This window comes from Thunnus albacares, chromosome 3 (genome assembly GCF_914725855.1).
Source record: "Thunnus albacares chromosome 3, fThuAlb1.1, whole genome shotgun sequence".
NCBI classification, from domain to species: domain Eukaryota; kingdom Metazoa; phylum Chordata; class Actinopteri; order Scombriformes; family Scombridae; genus Thunnus; species Thunnus albacares.
In genome coordinates, this window is record NC_058108.1 from 6,903,125 (window position 1) to 6,927,314 (window position 24,190).

A 24,190-nucleotide genomic window follows, 5' to 3' on the forward strand; every position below is an offset into this window, starting at 1 on the left:
AAGAGACAGAATTACCTGGGAGGAGCTGCACAGACAGGTTAAACTGTTGACAGTCACTCTCCTTTTCTTTAGGCAGAGCGTAATACAGTGACACCATCTGTCACATAGACAAAAGTGCATTTAAATATTGCATTCATTGTGATAAATGAAATTAAATAATCTGGAATTCCAAAGGGACACATCGATACACAACAGATGATCCGAACAAAAATATTGTTTTTTACTTACTTTCAGCGTTGCTTCTCCGGTGCCCTTGGCAGTCACTTTCACATTTTGGTTTATACCATTGAACTGTTGTGATTTAAATAAAGACACAAACACACACACGGGTCAGCGGGGGAAACACACGCAGAGAACAGAATGCACGATGGTATGATATGTGTGTTTGTGCATGATGAGTGTGTGTCTCACTTTAGATGTTCTGGTGGCATAGTGGTTCTCCTTGTTGAAGTTGAACTTGTCAGGCTTTGACTTGCCTGGCACTAGGATGTCGACATTCAGATTATACTCTGGTTCTTGTGCATTTGCCCAGTACTCAGTTATGGCCTGATACACTATTATGGTAGCCTGGAGGGAAAAAGAGTGGGTGGGGGGCAAAAGAACTTAACAAAAATGCAGTTGATGCACAAATAGTGGTATATGAATGTACAGTATCAAGATTGACAGAGAGGTCTGTGTTACCTGAGTTGATCCATAGCCTCCACCCACTCTCTGCTGTTTGTTGAACCATCTCACAACAGGTCTGGCATCCTCAAAGGCCTTTATTAACAGAAGGCAAGAAAAGGGTTGAAATCTGTTTGATTGGCTGTGTATTTGATTTTTTAAATCTTAATTCTGTTATGGTTATACTTTAAATTATTTCCTGTCAGTTTCTAAAGCCTACCACAGATTGTTAGATTACCAAATCAATTTTTCCTATTATTATGACAGTTATCTTGCTGAGACTCGAAACTTGTCTGATAGAATCAATCAATCGCAATAAAACATAATATCTGCTTCATTTTTACATTTGACATTACTGAGAGACACATTTCACTGACTTTGGTTTCCAGTCACGGAAATGACTCTTCACCAACCATCTGCCCTTTAAGTGAGCTAATAAGAATAATGACTCTCTTGTATGTTTTCTGTAACATGACGTGCTGGTGAAACACACATAACTGGGACGTACTCACCTCGGCCTTGACCAAAGCCAGAAGGGCATAAGCTGTGGCTTCTAGGGTGTACTCACGTCCCTTGGGAACAGGCCAGTGGGATGAATCTGAAGGAGACAGAAATATTTTTTATTGTTATGCTGTACCTCTGAAAAGCTTAATCGACTATTAAATTCCCAATCCCTAATCTTAAAATGTCTAACCTAATCTGTGAAAAATTAAATAAAAAATCTGACTGATGAGGCTGATACTGACATTGATATTTGAAAGTTAAAATATCAGATATTCGTCTTTTAACATTAACACCTAACATAACCAAACATTTCTGATAAAGATTGATTAAAATTTCAAAATTCTTGTATTCATACCTAGCAGCACACTTTTGAACAGTGGCGGATTGTAACTAAGTACATTTACTCAAGTATTGTCTATAAATACACATTTGAGGTACTTGTACTTTACTTGAATATTTCCATTTTATGCTACTTTGTATTTCTACTTAATGTTGTTGTTTTTATTATTGAATTATTATTATTATTTTTACTTCACTACAATTATTTGCCTCTAATAGTTACTGGTTGCTTTTAGATTAAGATTTCACATAAGATATTATATTTTGATATTCTAACTGTTGTTTCAGTTGTCTGCTCTTTTCTGTTTAAAATTTGGTATGCACTTTGTGTGAAAGGTGCTATGAAATAAAGTTTATTACTATTATTATTATCATAAAGAAACTGATTTCATGATGACATTTATATAATATGATACAGTACTATGACTATTAATCTATGATGAGATAAACTACAACATTAAAATGTTCTTACATGTATTTGTTAGTGATAAAAACAAACAGTATAATATAGGCTACCAATAAAATATAACACTCTAAAAGAAGCCAGTCTGCATTATGGATACTTTTACTTTTGATAGTTGGAGTGTATTTAGCTGATAATACTTCTGTACTTTTACTTAAATAACATTTTAACTCAGGACTATTACATGTAATGGAGTATTTTTAGACAACAGTATTTCTAGGATCTGAATACTTCTTCCACCACTGCTTTTGAATGTCTTGAACAATGTTGAAAAATAACATTTGTTCTGGTGGACAATCCATGTAAATGAGATACTGTTTCTTAATTAGCTCAGATATATTGTTGGTATTTCTCTACTGCAGTTTTTATTGTCTAATGTATTCACTGATACTGATATTCCTGTGTCTGTGATAAAGTAAAATCATCAGATTATTTTGGCCATGTCAATGTCCATCTATAGATGCTGTTTCTGAATATGATTAACAATATTATTGTGTAACGACACCTGGAGAAACAAAGGAGTAGAGGATCTGCCGGTTCAGTTTGCCTTCATTGGCCAGGGCATATGATGTCATGGCAACAGCATATGGGTTGGTGAGGCTAGGCAGATGCCTTTCAAGGTAGGCAACAGCTTTGTCTATACTGCCTGGCAAACTCTGGACAGTAGGAGAAGATGAAGGAAGGAGGAAGAAGAGAATGGGAGAACAGGCAGACAGTAAAAATGAACACAAAAGGCTTTAAAATGGGGGAGAAGACAACAACTCATTCATTTTCAATAACCACTCTGTATGTTAGAGCAGTATTTGAACCTGAGACAAGTCTGGATTGTTCCCTCTCTCACCATCTTCTTTGCCTTATGAGCCATACTGAGCCTAGTTACTGAGTTACTGAGTTGGTTACTGTTGGGGTGTGGGGTAATGATGTTATGCATAAACACAAGAGAAAAAGAATGAGGAGTGTGTGTTAATCTGCTCTATTGTAAGTTGCAATTGTTTGCATGTCTGTCTACAGTACTATCTACAGTGGCAACAGATACTTACTTTTAAGGCCAAAGAGCACATAATTAACTAATTCAAACCTGGAAACATGATGTTAGGCTAACGCTAGTCACATTCCAGCAACCCCAGAATATTTTACACAACAAACACAAGTTATTCCGTATCCACAAAGGAATTTCTCTAGTCCTGGTAAAAGTGAAACACTATTACACAGTTATGTTGCAACAAAATAAGTCTGATTTTACTATTTTTTTTTTATTTATTTATTTTTTTTTTTTTTTAAAGGTGCCTTCAGACAGCAAGTAGTTGTTGCTGCCGCCTCCTTTGATTTCAGTGTAAAAGTGATGGCTGCTGTGCCGCCAAGGCTGGAGCGACAAGGAGAGGAAGGGCAGCTGCCGCTCTTTTGAATGTGCACAGATCTTTGGTAACTTTGGTGACGCTTTAAATTACAGCCCACAACATACAGCTTAATTACTCCATAGTTACAGTGTAATCTTTTTTACTAATGGTGTACCAGTACAGTGCATACCAATACATATGCGTAGGTACAGGGGAACAAGATGTGACGCTATGGAATAAGGGGGCAACAACTTAGGTACTTATAAAGAACTTAAACTGTAGTTACTTTTTAACTGCTGGGTACCTATTCTATTAGAGTACCTATTCTTCTACAGAGTTAGAGTTCATTATGGTTCAGCTTTTCCAACTTGCTGCCATGGCTTGCCATGTGATCATAGCAATCACAGAAACCACAGTTAAGGAAGAGCATTGGGAAACAATACAGGAGTTGATTTTACTGGCATCAGAGTTTCCTGAATGGTACACCTATACACTTGGTTGATATTAGTAGCCTGTGGTGTAGCCTACAGGCTGGAAGGATCAGAGGCAGCTGGGAGCCATTGTGGCTGCATTCTGCCCTGCCGACTCAAAACACAGAATATCAATGTTGTTCGTTTGAAAGCAACTTTATGAAACTTGGACTAACTAGCTCTACAGCAAACATCAGATTAATTATCTACTTTGCCTCAGCTGATAAATTTGCTAGCTTGCAAAACTGATGGTCACTGGCTAGAAATGCTTTTGCCTGCTTTTATCTACCTCTGTCTCATATTTAAAACTTTCTGCAAATTTTCAATCTGTCACTGTTACCATTAAGTGCATTATCCACTTGTTGTACATTTTCAATTTGTGCATAAAAAACCCTGAAATTTTGAAAAAGAGTTTTTACATTTGGCTGAGGTGGAAAAGATGGTATATTGATAAAATCAAAATGCAACAAAGTACAATAGAAACCTGAAGCATGTGACTTAAATGTCATTTAAGCTTCTGCTTCATTGAAGAAACTACAAATACCATGTAGACAGATGAGGAGACTATACCGTTCCCCAGATTAATACATGAGACAAATATAAATGTAATATGTCCATCACATTTCCACATGGTTTTCCATTGTTTGAGGTTTGACTAGCGTTCTTTCAGTTACGTCAGCTTGTTGCACCCTCATCTTCTGCAATGGTGTCATAGCACCAAACTGGAGAATTAGCACCAGTAACTTTGTATCTTGATGTGCCCGATTCCTAACATTTGAAGTCAACAGTAGTTGATGAAAACATGCATTAAGGCATGCATTCTCATCTTCTTTAGCCAATTTTCTGGAAACATGATTAAAATTTGTGCTACACTGAGTATTGTAAACCACATATGTGCCATGCAAGAATGGAAAGTGTGACAGGCTTAGCAACAGTAACTAGGGGAGCAGGGATTAGCTAGCGGTCAATTGCTTAATGGTGGTTCAGTGTGACGGGGCGCCCGTGAACGCTCCGTCATGCCCTAACCGGCGTGCGTTTCTCTCTCTCTTGGCCGTAAGAGAGAGCGCCGGTGCCGGGAGCGCACAGCGCGCAGCGCTTGCAGTTTTAACCGGAGCCATGCTCCGGTTAAAACTGTGTCCCGCACTTGTGTCCCGCGGTCCTGCACTTCCACAAACTTTTCCCCCACTGTCCGAACTCGAACACACACACACACACACTTACCTGCTGCTGCTGCCTCTGGTTGCCTCCGGGCATGGGCCAAACTGAGGCTCTTTCTGGACACACCATAAATAGCGCTTGGTGGCGCGCTTAAGTGGGTCATGTGACCGTGGACCATACCATCAACATTGAATGGACTGATATTTTATGATTTATTCTGGTTTGGGGGTATTTGGCCATAGCTGTATGGAGGGCGATTAGTGCCATTTTTCCTTTATGCGAAGTATATCATTGATTTTTGAATTTATGTTTGTTGTGTTGTCAAATTTGACTGTAGGACGCTATAATTTGTTAATTGGTTTGCCCGGGGGAGGGGCTAAGAATATATAAGGGGAGCTCTGCTCATTTAAGGTTGTTGGGTTTTTGGTCTTGGCCTAGTAACAATGTGGGTGACGAGCTGCCAGTGAGAAACCTGTCTTGTAAATACTTTTTTTGTTATTGGGTTTTTTCCACTTCTGCACTGTAAATATTTTTGCCACTCTTGTTTGGGAACTTGGTGTGAATAAAAAATCACCACGCTGAAGTTTCTCGTCGTCTGAGCCATCATTGAAAGCGAACCGCGACATTCAGTGACTGCAGAAAGCTTGCTTTTGCTTATCATTAATTTGGAGTCAGTGAATGAAAAAATAAAACTGGTGAGGGAAAAAGATGTTTGCAGGTGAGGTACTCACATTCACTGTGGAAGCACATAGTGTGCGTGACTCCTGCATAGCAGTGAGGCAGAAGGCCGTCATGGAGGCATCTGAATCTGTGCCACTCACATCACCCTACACACACAGACACACAGTTGTCAGAACCATCATCAATATCAACAGCATAAACATCTCTTTGTTCATATACTGTAAGATCATAGTGATGTGATTGTGTAGCTATTTTATAGCATCAATTGAAGACTGATGTAACTTAAATCATTGCACGCACAGTCATCTTTGCATCATACACTTGTCCAACTTCTTTAAACAGGCCATCAGGTTGTTGTGCATTGAGAATTAGAAACTTGACAGCGTCACAGACATCATTTCTTTTCACTACCACCAGACTGCTGGCCATGGCAAAAACCTTGGCAACATATGCTGTCAGCCTTAGAGAGGAGAGGAGAGAGTGTAAAAGTTTAGTTAAATTTATTTTCACATGAGATACACCTATCCTCACAAAGTTGGAATCTCAGTTAAGGAGGATGAGCAAACATTTACATATGTGATTATGAATGTTTTGATGCCTCACCACGTGCTACTTGGGTAACTGGCCCAAATAGCAAAAGAACCATTCTTCTTACGGTAATTCAGCTGCTTCTGGTAGCCTGGACACAAACAAAACCCACAACCTTTTCACTGACTTCCAGTCAATTAATCTTATCCAATGTATGACAATTTGAGAAGTCTTGTTAAAGTGTGATCCCCGTTTAGAGTGTATATGGTCATTTTTTTTCTTCAATTTATAGCATCTTTCAAATAATGTTGATGGCATTGTTGTTTTTGTAAAAAAGTAAGACAATCCCCCTAGTGAAAACTGCTGTAGTCTGTGTTGTACTCAACCCATATTCTGAATGTTCCTGGCCAGGATCTGTGGGGCAGGAGCAGCATGCATTGCTGTCTACCACTGTCTTTTTTGATATCACTTCTGCCAAAGTCAGAAATTTAAAAATCTGACACATAGGGGTTTTTGTGCTAATTGTTGTATCTATGTGTGCCTACCGGTTTTGATGTGTTGCAGAGCTTCGCCACGTTTCTGAAGGCCAATGGTTTCCCACTGGTTGGTTTTGTCCAAATATGTGGTTGCAATGACAGGCAGGGTCATGCCGGCCATGTTCTGCTCTCCACAGCCTGAGGGCTGGACAATCAGACTACCCATTGACGTCCCACTAATGGCATTCTTCACCAGTTCACTTACTTGCTCTCTCCCTGCATGCACACACACACACAGAAACCATAACATTATAGATCAACTGGAAGAAACAACCAAACAAACATGTAAAGGTCCCACACAACCAGTGAAGTCATTGCCAATGAGAAGCAACAACAGTAACAATTTACACCAGTGCAGTTTTTTGTTTGCCCATACAACATTATATCTCACCTGTCACAGAGATCTGTGTGCTAGTAGGTGTGTCTGGAACCATATCCTTCTGAGGTATATAGCTCTTGATAGTTTCTTTTTGTTCACCACCTAAAGGGACGCACCATGGTCAAGTTGGAGGATTAATTACCAAGTGAAGAAAACATGATATTACTAAATTACTTTGTTGCTCCTATACTGCAGCCATTTAATGGGTAAACTCATCACACAAACCTTTAGGGTCCAGAGTTATACTTTCTATAGATTTAACCAATTCGCCTTCAGGCTGGAAAAATGACAAGACAAACATCAGAGAAAATATTTTTGAGTAAACTTTATAGGCTGGTGTGTAGGAAAATAGAATCTGGCTTCCTTGTTCAAATATTGTTCTATCTTTCTTAGTCTGTTTTTCTTATTTTCATTTGCATTTAAAAAGACTGATATACAGAAAACAAGAGTCTTCTAAACATGCATCAAAGTTAAGCCCCAAAAGATGAGTGTTTCCCTTTAATGACAATAAGTAACATGACTTTGATCTCAATCAAGTGGCTAAATAGGGCAACTGAACAAACTGATTGTAACTGGTTGAAAGCCTCTTACCACCACCCGCAGCATCTTCTTGATTCCATCACTGAGATGTGAGTATTTAACAGCTGCTTTGACTTCAATTGGGTATTCTCCTGCCTTCATGGGAATAATGATAAAGGGTACAGACCGTGTTGTTTTGGGCCAAACTTCAACCTCCTGACGATACTTTCCACGCTTAGAGGCTGAACTGCACACATGCTCTGCTTCAATCAGATCCACACGCACCTTGAAAACAAGACAAAGATGGAGAAAGAAACTGAGGTATGTGCAGTTGATTTAAGATGAAGATCCCCTCCCTGAGTAGCAGATTCTGATGAAATACTGTATGTTGATTCTTCAGAGCGTCTACACATAATTTTGTCACTTTTGACAATTTCAGCCACTGAGTGTCATTATCTATAGAATAACAGCAACATTATTTCAGTTTTAAAGGACCAGTGTGTAGGATTTAGTCATCTAGTGGTGAGGTTGCAGATTGCAACCAACTGAATCCCCCCTCCAAGCGTGTAGGAGAACTTATGGTGGCCACAAAATTTGTGCAAAAGGCCCTCTCTAGAGCCAGTGTTTGGTTTGTCCGTTCCGGGCTACTGCAGAAGGAGACCCACTCCCTATGTAGCTATAAAGGGTTCATTCTAAGGTAATAAAAGCACAATGATCCTTATTTTCAGGTGATTATACACTGATTAAAACATACTTATGAATATTATATTCTGTTTGTGCCAAATTCATGCCGCTAGATGCCACTAAATTCTACACACTGTACCTTTAAATAGGGATTTGCTCATATATTAAAAATAATAATGATCAGTATTAGTTTAAGTCCGTCCGTTTAAGTTGATGATTCCGTCCCCATTTGAAGAAAATGTCATTTTTTAAACTGTTTCCTAAAAGATCAATTTGATCTTAAGAATGGAAAGGCACACAGTAAATATTGCAGTGAGACATCACAACTGTCAAAGACTGGAGAAAGGATTGCTTCTTGCTTTACTTTCATTTATTATTTCTCTTTTTGCCACATAATTTATATCAGTCCAATATTTACTACTGTTTTTGCTCTTCTGTTTGCAAACTCTCCAGAAAAATATCATGGTCTCATCGGCTTGCTGAATGTCCTGAAACACCGGAGCAGAGTAACATAAACTTACTCTGAGACGGTCTCGGCTGTAGTTGTGGAGAATTGCCTTAACTTCTATCTGCTCTCCACGGACAGCAGAGTAAGGCAGCCTGAGATCAATGAAGAAATCCCTCCGGACAATTACCTCTAACGGATCGCCAACACAGATTCCTTAAAGATGGGAGGGATTAAAAGAAACACAACCAAACAAGGGATGAGAGAAGAAGAAAATAAGTGTGAGGGATGGAGAGACAGTACAATAGTGGGCTTTTGGCTTTAAGGTTAAAGAGGCACAATTAAAGCACAAGACAGATTTTAGTCACTGAATCCTCACCGTGAGTTCTTGACAGACTAATGCCAGTGAATTCCCAGGTTGTGATTGAATCTTTCAAAGGGACATCTCTCTCATAGACTGTTGGGTTGCTGAAACATAGAAAAGTATAATCAGGTTGACAGGTAAAAGGTCATTTTAAATTCAAGTGGTGTCATGAAATTAGTTATCAGTATATTTGTATGTGTTTATAGATGTCAGTTGACTCACCAATTAGGTTTATTTGGAGGGCAAGCAGGCAGATTGATTTCTATAAACAGCCAACTTTCAGGGAAATTGGTGCGTGTAACAATCTCATTGCTGTCCATGTAACTGTCATCTTCCTCACCTGATGAATAGATTTAAAACGGTTGTTATTTCCACTGGGAGACACTGATTGTTTTCTAACTTTCTCTATAACCATGGAAAGTAACCACCCAGGGCTTTTCTCCCATCCCTTGTCCCTGTCTCTTACTGCGAGCCAATATGAGGCTGTCATGCTTCATCTCAGCTTGCTGTCTCTCCAGCTCCTTGCAGCAGTGTATGAAGGCCTCGACACAGGCTGTACCGTCAGTGATGTACTCGCTGCGCACCTCACAGGTGTATGAGAGGGGGGTGTCCCTCATGCCATCCAAACAACAGTCACGTTGCAGGGTTTCGTTAAATAGCTTCACTGTAAAGAAGCAGGAGAAGCAGAGGTGAGAAGGTATAGAGAGCAAGAAGAGGGGTGAGGTACAACTGGACAGTTATTTAACATGTAAATACATTTGAAAGTAGGGAAAATAGAAATATCAATTGTGTTTCTATCTTTCTATTGATAGACAGAATTGCAAAGACAAATATTGTTTGTAACTACAAACATTTTGGAGAGTCCAAGCTGTGTGGCACAGGGGACTGGATATGTGTTTATTGGGTAGTTTCAGCTGTGGTTCTTACCTAAGCTGGTTGTGATATCCGTTATAGTAGTGGCTCGTCTCCTCCTGCTGGGGGCTGGACATTTCAATTCTGGAAATGCAACACAAACTAAATCTTTAAAGGATCCCAACAAGGTTAAATGTAGACTTGAGTTCTGCATGGTGTCTGTGACGTGATGCTATTAAAATCAGAGTGAGGTCATTTAGCTGGTTAGACAAAGGGACAGGTGTGGGTGTGAGAACAATGAATCTACAATTGCATATATCATTTGTTGGACTGTTATATAATAAAACGTAATATAAATGCTTTATTAGCAAATACTGGTAAAGCAAATTTTTTGACACCCCTAACAAAACAGAGGACCATGATCAGTGGCTGACTGTTGAAGTCAACATGGAAATATCCCAAAAACTGTGGTTCACCAGAATTACATGAGATATATTTTCTCACTTACCCTAGTGGTATTTTGCAGCTAGTTTTGGAGCTTAAGATATCTGTTGCCTATTGTTTTGCAAACGTTGTTAGTTGTGCTGAGAGCATTGAAAAAATGACAATTAAAAAAAAAAAAAACTTACTTCAGAGTCCCTGAAACCATCTATCTTGGCTGACCTCCAGTAGTTTAACTGCTTGATTTCAACAATAAAGTGAAATCAATCAGATACAACAAAAGGGAAATATAATGTAATTTGGGTGAACCAACCATGTAAAGAGCAACTTAACACCACCTGAAAATCATGTCTTTGCTGACCTCTAGTGGTTTAACTTCTCTTGCTGCAGTGATCCATAGGTATACTCAATGACCCAGTGACATCACTGTTGGGTGTGGCTAAAGGTACGCATTTCTGACCACACCCAAGCTGGGTTTGGTTGGGAATGGATGAATGAGATAAGAAGGAGGAAGGAAAACAATGAGACTACATATGAAGTAGTATCACCTTGTCTGTAGGGGGTCCCAGAAGCGGAGCTGGACTCAAATAACAGCCCAGCATCGTAGAACACACTCATGCTGTCCTTTCCTCCACCTGGTGTGCAGCCTGTGTCGTATTCCTCTACTTGGTCCCACACCTAAGCAGCAAAATACAAACACACAAGGGTTAAATTAAACAGACATATCAGTAAACTCACATGACAAATTGCATGCCAAAAATCTGCTGCATGACAATGTCATCCTATTGGATATTATTTGAAAGCACAGACTAACACACTTGTACACTTTGTATCTATTTTTTATCTGTACTGTAGGGAACATGTGTACAAGTTATTTATGTCTTAAACCTAGATTTTGCGATGAATCCCATTTCAAATAGGTTGGAAAATACAGATAGAATAAAGAAATTGCCTTTTTCTGGGTGAGGCGGTGCTTGTTGTTTAGGACGTAGACGCCTTTGTCAACTGCCACCAGTCCCACTATGGCCCCTGGGTCTCCTGTGACCTTCAGACCAAACATCCTGCGAGGCTCATAGGCTGAAGCAGGTCTCAATGATTCCAGCTTCAGCTAGATGTGAAGAGAAAGACATGAAGGAAACATGCAGATTTGTATTTGTTAGAGCGGTTACATAAAAATATATCCTAGAACTTAAATCAGCTTGACTGTGGGTGGATTTTTTTGTCCACTTCATTAGTTTAAGTACTTCAGTGTTGTGTGCCTCACCGAGCCCATGCAGGTGTCCTTGACATCCACCCAAACAGAGTCTGATACCACTTCATTGTCATCTGTATGGTAGAAGGCTATGATGCGGAATGATGGCAGCATCTCTTTGGTGATGTGAAATGACAGGGAAATCAGTGTTTGTCTTTTTGACTTGTGACGGCCGTGTTTCACCAGCTGACCTCTGCTCAGGATCTGAGGGCACAGATTTGAACATCAGCACTCAGCCAACATGTGTGTACATATTGGCACAAGACACAAACACTCAAGCATGTGCACAAACACACACACATGCACAGGTATAAAACATTTCTCACCAGGTATGTGATGTCTTTATCTTGAGTTTGCTGCCTGTTGAGGTTGAGGTTGATTTTCAAGTTTCCCCCTAATTCCATCTCAGCTGTATCCACCCCTACAAAAATTACATTTTGTGATTATTGCTAGACACAGAGGAGATCTTGGCACTTAGGCAGCACTGCCACTGCCATCCGCATCTTCTTTTAAAACCTCATGTTGTTTCAGGATGTTTCTTACCTATGTGGATGTAGTTATTGTTTTTGGTAGTATATGGGAGAGCTACCATGGTGGCTGATGCTTGCCTTCCAGGTGAAATATGAGGATCGTTGGTCTTTATCTGCAATCAAACACAGACATAAGTAAGTATACACGCACAGTTAAATAAATATATGCACATGAAAAGTCTCAGGTCTATCCTATCCAATATTGTTCTTGACTAGTGTACCTCAGCCTAGAAAAAGTAAAATCAATTAAAGAAATAACAAAAAGATTTGTACCCTTAGATAAACATCAGTTGACAGAACAGAAAATCCAAATTCAAAGTTTTTGAGCTTGCAAACGATACGGCTTTGTCCTATTTGAGGGCTGTTTTAAATCTTGCCATTTAATTGTGTTAAATAAAAACTGTTCCTTTTTCTCACTTGAGTTAAGGCACTTTAAACTGACATCCAGCATCAACTGAAACTACAACTCAACGAGTATTAAGAACACCACTAACTTCACAAACCTGTGCCTGGCTTTTTGTCAGTCATCTCCCCAATGACTTTTGCCACCAAGGGGCAGAAAAACATCAACATACACAGCCTCCACATGCTGTATTACTGGCTTATAAATTTACAATGATGATAATGATGATAATACTGGTCAACTTTCATGTCCAGCAGAAACAGAACCACATTTGCCTTCATTTGGAGTTACGTTTCTGGCCACCTGACGAATGTGAACCTAATATTTGTTCTCCTTTTAGCTCAAAAGTTGTGGGTTTAAGCTTCCATTTGCCAAACCTGGCTGTAATGCAAAAGGGTAAAGACTTTCAAAACATTTTGGAGACTTACGGTGATCATCAGATTCTCAACCCCCACCGCTGTATTGACAGTAAGCTTAGCCATGCCATTGGGTGCAGTGAGGACTTCGGATGCAGTGTCGCCTTGCACCTGGCCTTGGTCGACCATCACAGCAACACCTCGTGCTGGAGTCTTATCAGGATTCAGAACTTCAACCTGCCATCCAAGACACAAACAGCTGAACAATCAGAAAAGATCTAACTATGTTATTAAAAGATATATTATTAATGGTAACCTGATGCTATTAGATTACTTTGGCTGCAAACTGCACAAGCTGGGCACTAAGTATTATGACTTAATATCTAGTGACCCTGTGTGTTTATGTGTGAATTTCTACTGTGTAATGATCTGCTTTGTATCATAATGATCCATTACAGATTGGAGTATTGCACCAATCAGTTGTATGGATATTAAGGAAGCATTAAACAGCATGCGGCTTGTGAAAAAGAAAAGAAAGAAAAAATGACCTATAGCATGAAAGTAGGGTTCAAACTGTGACTGTATTTCAGCAGTGAAATGTTTTCTGGAAAGGGTTTATTTAAAGTAGAATTATTTACCATAACTTCAAAGGGCATTCCTGGTTTGAAATATTTGGGTGTTTTCTTGAAGTGGATGGTGTAAGGTGATGTGACAATCTGGATGCTTCTCAACTCTGCCTCCACCATTTCACTACCTGTGAGATGATGCAGAAACACTTGCTTCATTCATGAGTAATTGATACAGAAACAATGTAAATCCATTCAATTTCTGACATACTTATCCTGATATGGTATTTTTATTTTCTTTCTTTCTCTTTCTTGTGTTGGAAATTTTAGACGTTATTGATGGTTACTTTGAACCCTGTTGTGCTGCTAAATCATATGATTCCCGCATGATCAAACATACTGAACAGGCAGAAACACAGTCTCTCTTTCTTACCGCTCTCTGTCAGCACGCTGACAGCTACATATATGGACTTCCCCACCAGCGCATTGATGTCTGAGAAGGTCTGTGTGATGTGCTCTTTCTTCAATGTGACCTTTGCATGACCATCCTTGACCTAATGTGACATAATACAGAACTGCATCTTGAAATACAGTCAGTGGACAGTTGATAGGAATTTTGTTGTGTGCATAGATTCTTATGTTAATCTGGCTTAATTCTGAACTTGAATACCTCTCTCTGAATATAACAATTATAACTGACATATGGACAACAGTAAAACCCCAGACATTTTTCATGTACTGCAGTCTTGCAGATTTTGTAGCACTGGTAAAGGCCAGATTTGAGTTTATATGCTTGTGCATATGAGAAATTAGACACAAAGAAATTGACAGACAGATATGGCAAAAATGTTAGTATGCACTCACCGGCACTCTCTGAAGAGAGCTGGGAAAGCTGTTCTTTTGATCATCCTGCACAACCCCAAACACCACGTAGGCTGTCCCATCCACCTTTTCACCAAACAGATACCTAAAACCACAAGAGAAGGACACATTTTAAGCCCACAATCAAATAAAACAGGAGAGAGGTAGAATAGGAACTATTACAAAAAGAATAGTCAAAACACCTTTTACTTTCTCCTCCAATCCAATCTACCAATCAAACTCAATCTCCAAATGAAGGATGTATGAGGATTCTGGAGGAGTGGCTGCACTGGGAGTGAGCTCCTGATCCTTGAACCCAAAAAAGTGGAACATTTTGCAAAATAATCTTCAGAAATGACTCTCGTCATCAACATCATCTTTGGATATATTTTTCAAATCAAAACAACTATCTAGCTGTCAACTGCTATCTGCTACCTGCTGTTACCAATATTCCAAAGGAGATACAGCACCAAAGAAGCTAACAGAAGAGTTATTTTTTGAAAACAAGAAGAAAACTCAAAGGATCCTTGCTGGTAATGTAATCCATGCATGCTGGAGCCTCTCTATGCACCCTGGACTCAAGAAGTGATGACATATGACTGGGGGTCACTCAGGATGGATAGATGGTCAACTCGCCCCCCTGCTGACTCTGCTACCAGGCCAGTCCAGGTTTTCAAATGTTAACATCAGATTAAACATCAAGGAAGACCATTTGTACATCAATCTCAACATCGAAGGAAACAGCCCTGGCCACATGGATCTTCTGGGGTTCCTAACCGCCCGGATGGCGGCCTTTTCTCCCCGCTGAAGTCGAGAGGAGGTTCCGGGTGCACCGGGCTGGTACTGAGGGGCTTAAGAGGAGCTTCTACCCTTGGCCACCGGGATCCTGGATGGGATTGCTACATAGGACTGTTCCCCAAGGCCATTAATCGTACCACAGAGCATGCCTGTCAAAAACTGCGTCAAGTTCAAAGCAGTGTTTCATCAGCAAAAACACCTGGGCTGTGTTTCATGGTGTGCTTTTTGGACTACTGTTGGTACTCATTGCTGTATTGCCTGTACGTGTCTGTCTGGCAAGAGCAATCAACACTGATGGAAAACAGCTGGGACACCGAGTGATTGAGCTTGGGACAAATGCTGGCTCATGGCCAGTTGATGCTCCTACAGTGAGTTTTCATCATAACATACTGAGATATTTTACAATCTATTCTTTTGTCCTGCGGCACGGACGAGCCAAGGTACCAGAGCGAATCACCGATCCAGTGGACCGGTCATCTGCCACCCCATTTTGGAGAATAGCAGGTCTCCTCTTCATGCTGCTCCTGCTGTCCGGAGATGTTCTACTAAATCCTGGACAAGTGACACCTGGAGTGCTGCAGAACTTTGATGCTGATTTGTGCCTGAGTGTGTCTGGGACTCCTCTGGTGCTGATGATGAGTGAGCATCAACTTTCTTCTTCTTCTCCCTTAACAGACTAAACTTTGTTAACACAAGGCATGATGTCTCAATGAATAACTTTTCACTACTGGGCTGTGGAGAGGTCCAGTGTCTCTCTCACAAAACCTGCTGCTGATGAAGCCCTGCAGTGAGAAGGCAGAGGTTATTCAAAACCTTCTACACTGTCAATCATGGAAAAGTCTAATGGGACCCGAAACTGAAACCGAGGGGGCTATTAGGTGGAGATTTTAACATCAGAAGCATTACTGCAAAGAGCAATCAGCTAACTCATCTTGTGTTGGACTCAAATCTGGACTTTCTCTGTCTAACTGAAACGTGGTTGAAACAAAGAACTCCTGTGAGTGTGTTCACGGTGCCTGGATACCAATGTTTCATAAGAGACAGACCTGATGGAAGAGGAGTAGGGGTGCTTTTTATGTGAGAGACAACATCAAATGTGAATGTGTGGTTTACAATGTGGGTAACATGTTAGAATATGTTGGGATAAAAATAATGTTATCCCAACAAATGTCTTTTAACATTATAGGTGTCTATAGGCCCCCATCTGCAGATGACACTTTATATGATCAACTTACAGAAGTCTTGAAACAGTGCAATCTCAACAAAGAAATTTTACTTATGGGTGATTTTAATGTGAACTGGGAGGATAAATCTAAGAGGAAAAAACTAAAAATGAGAAATTCCAACTAGAACAACTAGTAAAAGGCCCAACTAGGATTGCAAAATGCTCCAGTACACAAATTGATCTGATATTTACTAACAAACCAGAGAGAATAACTAAAAGTTATAATTTAATCATGGCTTATCAGATCATAACCTAACGTATCACAGATTTGAGTCACTGATCAGATCATTTGGGGGGGGGGGAGGGTCTGAGGGGGGGCAAATAAAACTTTGCTTTCATTCTGTAAAGCACTTACAGCATGGAACTTTTGTTCACAACATTCAGGATGTCCAACATTTAACGTTAAATAAAATCTTAAAAGATATAAAATATTCAAGGCCCAATTGTTAAATTAAATTGCAATATGAGGCATGATACCTTCCTCCTTTAAACATGGTAGTGAATGAAATTTCATCAAAACTTGATGATAACTTACAAACATGAACACACGTCTTGTCCTGCAGCTCAGCTTGTTGAACAAGCCACCAAACATTAAACATTCATCGGGGAAAAGTGCACCACCAATGGCAGTTAGCAGTTAGATAGCTAATCAGCTATGATTAGCTGCTCAGCTGCAGCACATCAAACAGCAGGTAAACATACCAGATGCAGATGTCACTATGGACCCATTAGCCTCCTAACATCCTCCAGGTCGACAGCGACCCATTTAAACTATATGTAAACAGCTTAGCATCACGCAGTTATGAGTAAAAGCAATTGGCACAATTTGGCCACTTGGAGACATTTTGGAGAGGTTTGTGGTGACACCAGTGACACCACAAACTAAAAACTCCCTAGTTCCCATAAGGTTAGGCCTAGAGGTCTGTAATTTTATACAGGTGTGCTTGACAAGATGTAGAAGGTATGTGGAGATATACATAGTTCTGGCATAAAGCATGTCCTACTTATTGTTATTCAAATGTGACTCATCATAGACAAGGATCAAAAACACTTTCTTGAGGCATATTTGAACTGATGTAGTTTTGGTTGTGTTTTAGCCACATGCTAAACAAGCACATTTCCAAAAGGGTTTAAGGAACAAAGTTATCCAAGAGCTAAGAGAAGCTAAATCTCGTTTTTATCTCAATATTTTGAATGAGGCAAAAGACAACAGTACATCGATCTGGAAAAACATTGATAATCTCACAAGGAGAGACACAAAATTTTTAGATTTTAAACTCAAAGTACAGGAAAAGTTAATTGAAGACCATCTTGTTGTTGCTTCTGTCCTCTCTTTTCTTGAATTTGTATATGAGTTAGGGAAAAAAATGTACGAAAAGGAAACTGGATATTGCTCCTATAGATGCTACAGGCCAGGTTTTCAAGCTGGTAGAGTCTGAGTTACAAGTTAACAAAATCATCAGCTCCTTAAAAAGCTCCAAAAGTAGAGATGCTTTCCAATTTGACACAATGTTTGTTAAATCACGCAAAGATATTTTAATTCCCCCTATTGCTCATTTAATTAACTTGTCTTTTAAACACAGCTTCTTTCCTGATGACTGGAAATGTGCCAGTGTCACACCTATTTTTAAATCTGGACATTGCCTTGAAGCCAGTAACTATAGACCAATAAGTATACTACCAGTACTCTCAAAGGTTGCTGAGAAAGTTGTCATTAAACAACTGACAACATTTCTTAATACAAGCAATTTTGGTCCACATTGCATGCAATTTGGCTTTAGAGCAAATCATTCCACTGAAAGTTTGCACAAACTTTGCACTTAATTGGGCAAATTAAATCAAGACATAGAAGGAGTAGGTGGTGCGTAAAGCATTTGACACAGTCAATCATGACGTTTTAATATCGAAACTCTCTAAATTTAACTTCTCATCTAGAGCACTGACACAGATGTCTTCATATTTATCTAATACGATACAATGTGTTAAAGTTTGGAACGCACTGTCCAGTAACATGAAGTGCACAATGGGTGTTCCACAAAGGTCCGTGTTAGGTCCCTTATTATTTAGCCTATATATTAATGATCTCCCTCAACAGTGTCATGATGTAGAACTACAAATGTGTGCAGATGACACAATTGTGTACACACATGCAAAAGCAGCTGCATTAGCTGCTGCTAAGCTAACATTTGCATTGGAAAGTCTAAATGAGTCTAAATGTAAACAAGACAAAAGGCATGTTTTTCTCTAAAACCATGGTATAACCTCCTAATGCTGATATTCTTATCAAAGGTGAAAAGATTGACATAGTTACTGATTTTAAATACCTTGGCGTGACACTGGATCCAAATTTGAACTTCAAGAAACATGTTAAAAAAAACAGTTAAAACCATAAAATACAACTTAGCAAATTTTAGACATATTAGAAACTGTCTCTCTTTGGATGCAGCCAAGATATTTATGCATGCTATGATTCTTTCCCATATGTCTTATTGCATCACATGTTGGGGGCAAGCTGGAGAAACAACCATAAAACCTCTTGAGTCCTTATACAAACAAACTCTAAAAACTCTGGACAAAAAGCCAATGCATTTCCATCACTGTAGGTTACTGAGCTTTGAGAATTTTAGATTATTCTCAAATTTGTGCCTAGTATTCAAAATTTTAAATGGTTTGGCCCCTCCTCCACCATGTGACTTTCTGTACACTTGCTCAGTAAATTCTGTGAGATCCTCCAGAATATCCTCTATACAAGATTGTACCAAACCATTTCGTCACACTGCATTTGGACAGTCAGCTTTCTCTGTGAAAGCCACAACTCAGTGGAATGCCCTACCTGACGATCTAGTGAGCTGCAGTTCAATCAGTGCATTCAGAACCAGGTTGAAGAATCTGCTGAAGGCTGCTCAGCTCTGTGGCCACTGAGTCTGGATTTGATCTCATGGTCTTCTCAAATAATCTTGCTTTTGGTTTGACATGCTTGCATTATTGATTTCTGGTTGATATTGTGGGTGTATGTGATGTGCTATTGTGTATAGCTTTGTATTTTGTATAATGTGTTCTGTGTGTTTTCTGCTTTGTACTGTTTGTTGTTGTGCTGTTGTATGTTTTGATTGTGGGGGACTACAGATGTAAATTAGCTTTGAGTTAACTCTGGTGCAGTGCATCATTTATGTTAAAAACTGTACACTGTCCCGATAAATAAATACAATACAATACAAATCCACAAAACAAAAACTTGCACCTACGTAGCTTTAATGTCGACAGTGAAGTCTTCGCTGTCCACATAGAAGAAGGGGTCAAAGGATTCCGGAATCGTCAGTTTAACCTCAAAACTGGGCAGCACTGAAAAATTGAAAACATTTTATTGGATGTATAATCGGGTAAAGAGTAAATTGTATAGGTTTTTAAATGACAGTCCAAGTAAAGAAGGACTCACCGTATTCTTTGACTTCAAACTCTGTAGAGAAGCTCTGCTGTGTGTTGCTGTGGAACCTGGTAACCACTTTCCACAGTCCAGGACTACACACACACACACACACAAGGACACAAGGACAAATACTTCAATAATCAAGCAAAAGAGTAAAATATTCATAACATTAGAGTCCAGACTTCAGACTCAAGTTATTTATGTCTTATACAAGTTGAGATATTGACAAATGAGCTGCTGCAACACACTTTTAGTGTCCTACATTCAGGTTGGCTGACAAACTACACAATAGTTAGAAAGGTACCTTTATTTTACCCCAGTTTAGACTGATTATCTAATATAATTAACTGTACTATGATTCATTTAAAATTAATATTCAGATTGAAATTGGCTGGATATGATAAATTACCATACAATTAAAAGGAATAGTTTTGGGAAACAAACATAATTGCCTTCTGATGGAGAGTTACATGAGAAGATTGATACTTTACCACTCTCATATCTGTACACTAAATATAAAGTTAAAGCCAGCAGCTGGTTAGCTTTGTTTAAAAGACTGGAAACAAGGGGAAACAACTAGCCTGGCTCAGTCCGCAGGTAACAAAATTCACCTGCTCACTAGCTCACTAATTAACATATTATATCTCATGTGTCTAGTTCGTACAATTACCTACGTGTAAAAACAATGATTTGCCAGGGGGTTGACCATTGGGCCAGAGCATTTCTTGGTTCCACCTGCTAACTTCCTGGAGTCTGCGCTGGTTGCCTGGCAACTGATAACTTGTTGCTTACAGACTTAATACTGTTTTATGGTAGGTTGCTCAACACTTCTGATAAGTGTTGGTTGACAGAAATTATGTATTTTGTCGCTCAATGCTTTCCTTTCATGTCATACACCTAGAGAATTTTGTTATGTCATGGACACCGTCATATTTTGTTGCAAAATGTTATTGGGTAGTGGTGCTAACGTCGCCATGGAGATTGTAGTTTTCACTGAACTTCATTATTGATATTTTGGTTTGTAACTTAAGATAACTTGTAACATCCTTGTTTAATTAGTTCTGGTCGGGATGATATACCAAGCTGGCTGGAGGACAGTGTCTGGTTACCATGGAGACAACTGAAACCTTTCGCCAAAGCATAAATTGAAAACGTCACACAGCGTTTTAATTCATAGCGACTATTTAATTTCTGTTGAGTGACACTTATCCAAAGTGTCGAGCAACCTACCATAAATCAGCCTTTAACGCAAGCCAGGTTAGCTGTTTCACCCTGTTTCCAGTCCGAATTATTACATGTTAAAAATGTTAAATTCCCCACTAACACCAAACAACCACAACAGAATGTACAGTAATGCAATTAAAGTAAAATAAAATACACACCTGACAATTTCACCCAGTTTTAAATTTCCAGAGTGGATGCCTGATTCCAGAGAAACTGGATCAAGTGGCATAATGATGCCGTCAGGGGTCTAAAAATATGCAAAATTGAACAATCATTAAAAATGAGCCTTGTCAGTTTACACATTTATTAAAATCATTCTATATTTTCAACAAGTCCTTTGTTTCCTGTCCATAAGCCTGATCAGTCCTTAGACACTGTCTTAAACATTTCTTTTTTTTTTGTCTACTTGCAACACAATCACTAGAGGGAGACATTTATTTTTATGGGTGGGACGTGTGTCAGAAGAGATGAAACAAAGGAATACAAAGGTCATTCAGGTGTTTAAGAAGCATGCAGACACAAAGTGGAAAGTATGAAAATGATCTCACCTACAGTTGAACAGTGACAGCTCATTACAATATTTCATTGAATTCTGTGCTAATCAAAGATAAAATACATTACCACAAACTCAATATCAATAGAGGGAGCAGATTGGTTTTTGCCATCTCTCTCTACTGGCTCCATACGGGGTGTCACTGCAAACATCCTGTAATGAACTGAGAGACAGAGAAGAGGTCATGGTGTATCTATTTTGAGTTTTCACTTTATTATTCCACTTATGTGACAAGAAGAGTTCATTTTATTGTAGTTTATCATGCAGTCACTCTTGAAAAATGAGAGATGTGCTAGTCAAACTGTGATGCTCTCAGATATGATGAGGATTTTTAGGAAGGGAGTATGAGGGGGAGTTTTTGCTTTCTGGCAGGTGTTTGTATTTTCTATTTATTAAATATTTTTCATGTGTTTTTTTCTTTTTTCATTGTTAATGTGTATTTATCTCTTGCTTTAAAGACCTCCTTAAAAATGATAGTTCATCTTTAAAAGTCTATCCTTGATTTTTGATATCGATATTGTACATTATCAACACCAGTAAAGAATAAATGCTTTCAAAATGTCCTTTATGAACACTAAAGAAGTAGTTCATAATGCTTATTGTTCAATTTTGCAGCAGCTTAATACATTTTACCTTCTGACATAGATTGGGTGATATATTTTCTAGGGAGATACCTTAGCATACCAACAGATATTTTCACAAGGGTAGACGTTGTATTTCTCAGCAGTGATGCAAACTTACCTTCGCTGTTGGGGGTGTAGAGGGTCTTGTCGGTCTGGATGAAGATGTAGCCAGACTGGAAGGAGACTAAGACGATTTTCTCCAGCAGATTTTCAGGAAACTGAGCTTGCAGGTACACATACTGCTTCATGTTAGGATCCTTACTGAAGGTCTCAACAGGGATCTGAAACCAGAGACATAAACATTATGTGAGGAGCAGAATTGATATGTCATGAGCTTTTATAAATGCTAAATCTATTGTTTGTGGTCTTAATAGAGAAAATTATTTCTACAAATTAGGTGATGAATGCAGGCAAAATACGAAAAGTCAAATATTGTGTAAGAGTAACATACTGTATGCAGCACATTCAGTATTTATTTTACCGTAATTTGTCCGAAACTCTGGAAGCCGCTTGTTTCACTAAGGGTCACAGATGTGGTTGCCAGCCTTTTGCTTTTGGTTGGAAAGGTCATCACTTTGATATCGACCCTGATGTCACCTCCGGTGCAATCTTGACACCCCACAAAGATGTTTTCTGCTGTTCCTACCCGCAACAAGTTGGGGGCAGCCATCACTTGTCTGCAGAGCAGTGGGGACAGAGAGAGAGACAGTATCACTGCACTGAATCACACCGCTGCTCAGGATGCACTGACTTACTGACAAACATGGTCTTTTTAATTGTAAGGCACTATAACTCCCCCCTCAGAACAAATCTGGGCCAACTTGCTGGCATCATTTGAAAGACCACATTACCTTGACTTATGAAACTGTAAACTGGTCCACTCACCATTTTGTAAGACACAAGTGAAATTAGAACTGTGTTAAACCAATACATGCACAATACGTCCTTCGTATCCATACACTTTTTAAATAAATTATAAATGTAGAGAACCACTGATCTTGTTGTTGTGCTCCTTACAGTTTCACCACAACAATTTGAATATCAGGAAGCTGAGTAAACAAACCGCATATTTTGTATTTTTATGTATTCTCTGTGTTAATCAAATCTCAGGAAGAGTGTATGAAGGTAAGCCAGGTCTACTTACAATGGAGCTCCATCAGCCAGAGAAGACAGGGAGGCAAAGGCCAGAGAGGCCAGCAGCCACAGTGGAGTTCTACACATCCTCCTACCCGATCCTGATCTGCTGTCAATGAAGACTCTAGCTGCAGCACTCTTCCTGTCTTCACTACTGTCTCATCCGTCCCCTTCTCAAAGGTTTCTGTACACATGTGTAAACACAAACACACACATGATTTCCCAGCAACAGTTGAGAAACGGTTCAGTTCTGATAAACATTGAAGGGTAAACAGAAAAAATCAATGAGGGTTTACATGCTTGACTAACTTCTAAACACTGTTGAGTAAACAGTTATTTTCAGAATTAAATAAAAACAGCAAATTCACATTTCTGATGTACATTTTCTAATATGATTCCCTTGTTTTTTTCTTGCTTGTAAAATGTAGTCACCTATGGTTATTCTCAACCTGCTGAATAAGTATATTTCCACATAAACATATTGAACATGCACAAACACACAGACAACTGTTGAGGTAAAAGTCTATCTGGCATGGTTTTTTGAGTTGCAGCACCAAGGAATTTTCTCCAATGACAATCTGATTCAAAAAATTATGATCAATCATTTTAATGTTTATTTCTTTCTTGAATTATATGATAATATATTTTTAAATAATTTAGATCATACTATCACTCAGTGGACTTAATAATTTGCATGTTGTATATACAAATATGTCAACCATCAGAGATTTTGCCTGTTTATACAAAGGCATCTACCCCTTTAATTTGGTTGGTTGTATAAAGTCAATGAGGGCAATGTGGTAAATTAATGAGCGGGACTGCTTCATGTAAATTCTGGGTTTTTCTTTCATGTTGACTTGTCAGGTATTTAATTT

The 24,190-nt window shown here is 39.0% G+C and overlaps 1 protein-coding gene across 1 annotated transcript in view; it reads right to left on the reverse strand.

Moving 5' to 3' along the window:
- The window catches only part of LOC122978938 (complement C3-like), a 34,817-nt gene extending 11,366 nt beyond the window's left edge, over positions 1-23,451 (reverse strand). Inside the window, exons 1-34 of the mRNA XM_044346033.1 lie at positions 23,326-23,451; positions 22,663-22,858; positions 22,300-22,462; positions 21,627-21,721; positions 21,164-21,252; positions 19,791-19,873; positions 19,600-19,696; positions 14,335-14,437; positions 13,904-14,024; positions 13,543-13,658; positions 12,977-13,141; positions 12,159-12,258; positions 11,942-12,036; positions 11,628-11,819; positions 11,316-11,471; positions 10,912-11,041; positions 9,998-10,066; positions 9,537-9,734; positions 9,293-9,410; positions 9,086-9,174; positions 8,783-8,922; positions 7,650-7,862; positions 7,284-7,335; positions 7,071-7,160; positions 6,689-6,895; positions 6,219-6,294; positions 5,916-6,075; positions 5,666-5,761; positions 2,475-2,625; positions 1,176-1,261; positions 682-759; positions 412-567; positions 229-291; positions 16-97 (exon numbers count right to left, since the gene is read on the reverse strand). Coding sequence (XP_044201968.1) covers positions 16-97; positions 229-291; positions 412-567; positions 682-759; positions 1,176-1,261; positions 2,475-2,625; positions 5,666-5,761; positions 5,916-6,075; positions 6,219-6,294; positions 6,689-6,895; positions 7,071-7,160; positions 7,284-7,335; positions 7,650-7,862; positions 8,783-8,922; positions 9,086-9,174; positions 9,293-9,410; positions 9,537-9,734; positions 9,998-10,066; positions 10,912-11,041; positions 11,316-11,471; positions 11,628-11,819; positions 11,942-12,036; positions 12,159-12,258; positions 12,977-13,141; positions 13,543-13,658; positions 13,904-14,024; positions 14,335-14,437; positions 19,600-19,696; positions 19,791-19,873; positions 21,164-21,252; positions 21,627-21,721; positions 22,300-22,462; positions 22,663-22,858; positions 23,326-23,402 — 4,102 coding nt within the window. The 5' untranslated portion in view covers positions 23,403-23,451. The remainder of the gene's footprint in view (positions 1-15; positions 98-228; positions 292-411; positions 568-681; positions 760-1,175; positions 1,262-2,474; positions 2,626-5,665; positions 5,762-5,915; positions 6,076-6,218; positions 6,295-6,688; positions 6,896-7,070; positions 7,161-7,283; positions 7,336-7,649; positions 7,863-8,782; positions 8,923-9,085; positions 9,175-9,292; positions 9,411-9,536; positions 9,735-9,997; positions 10,067-10,911; positions 11,042-11,315; positions 11,472-11,627; positions 11,820-11,941; positions 12,037-12,158; positions 12,259-12,976; positions 13,142-13,542; positions 13,659-13,903; positions 14,025-14,334; positions 14,438-19,599; positions 19,697-19,790; positions 19,874-21,163; positions 21,253-21,626; positions 21,722-22,299; positions 22,463-22,662; positions 22,859-23,325) is intronic.
- Between the last annotated feature and the right edge of the window lie 739 nt (positions 23,452-24,190).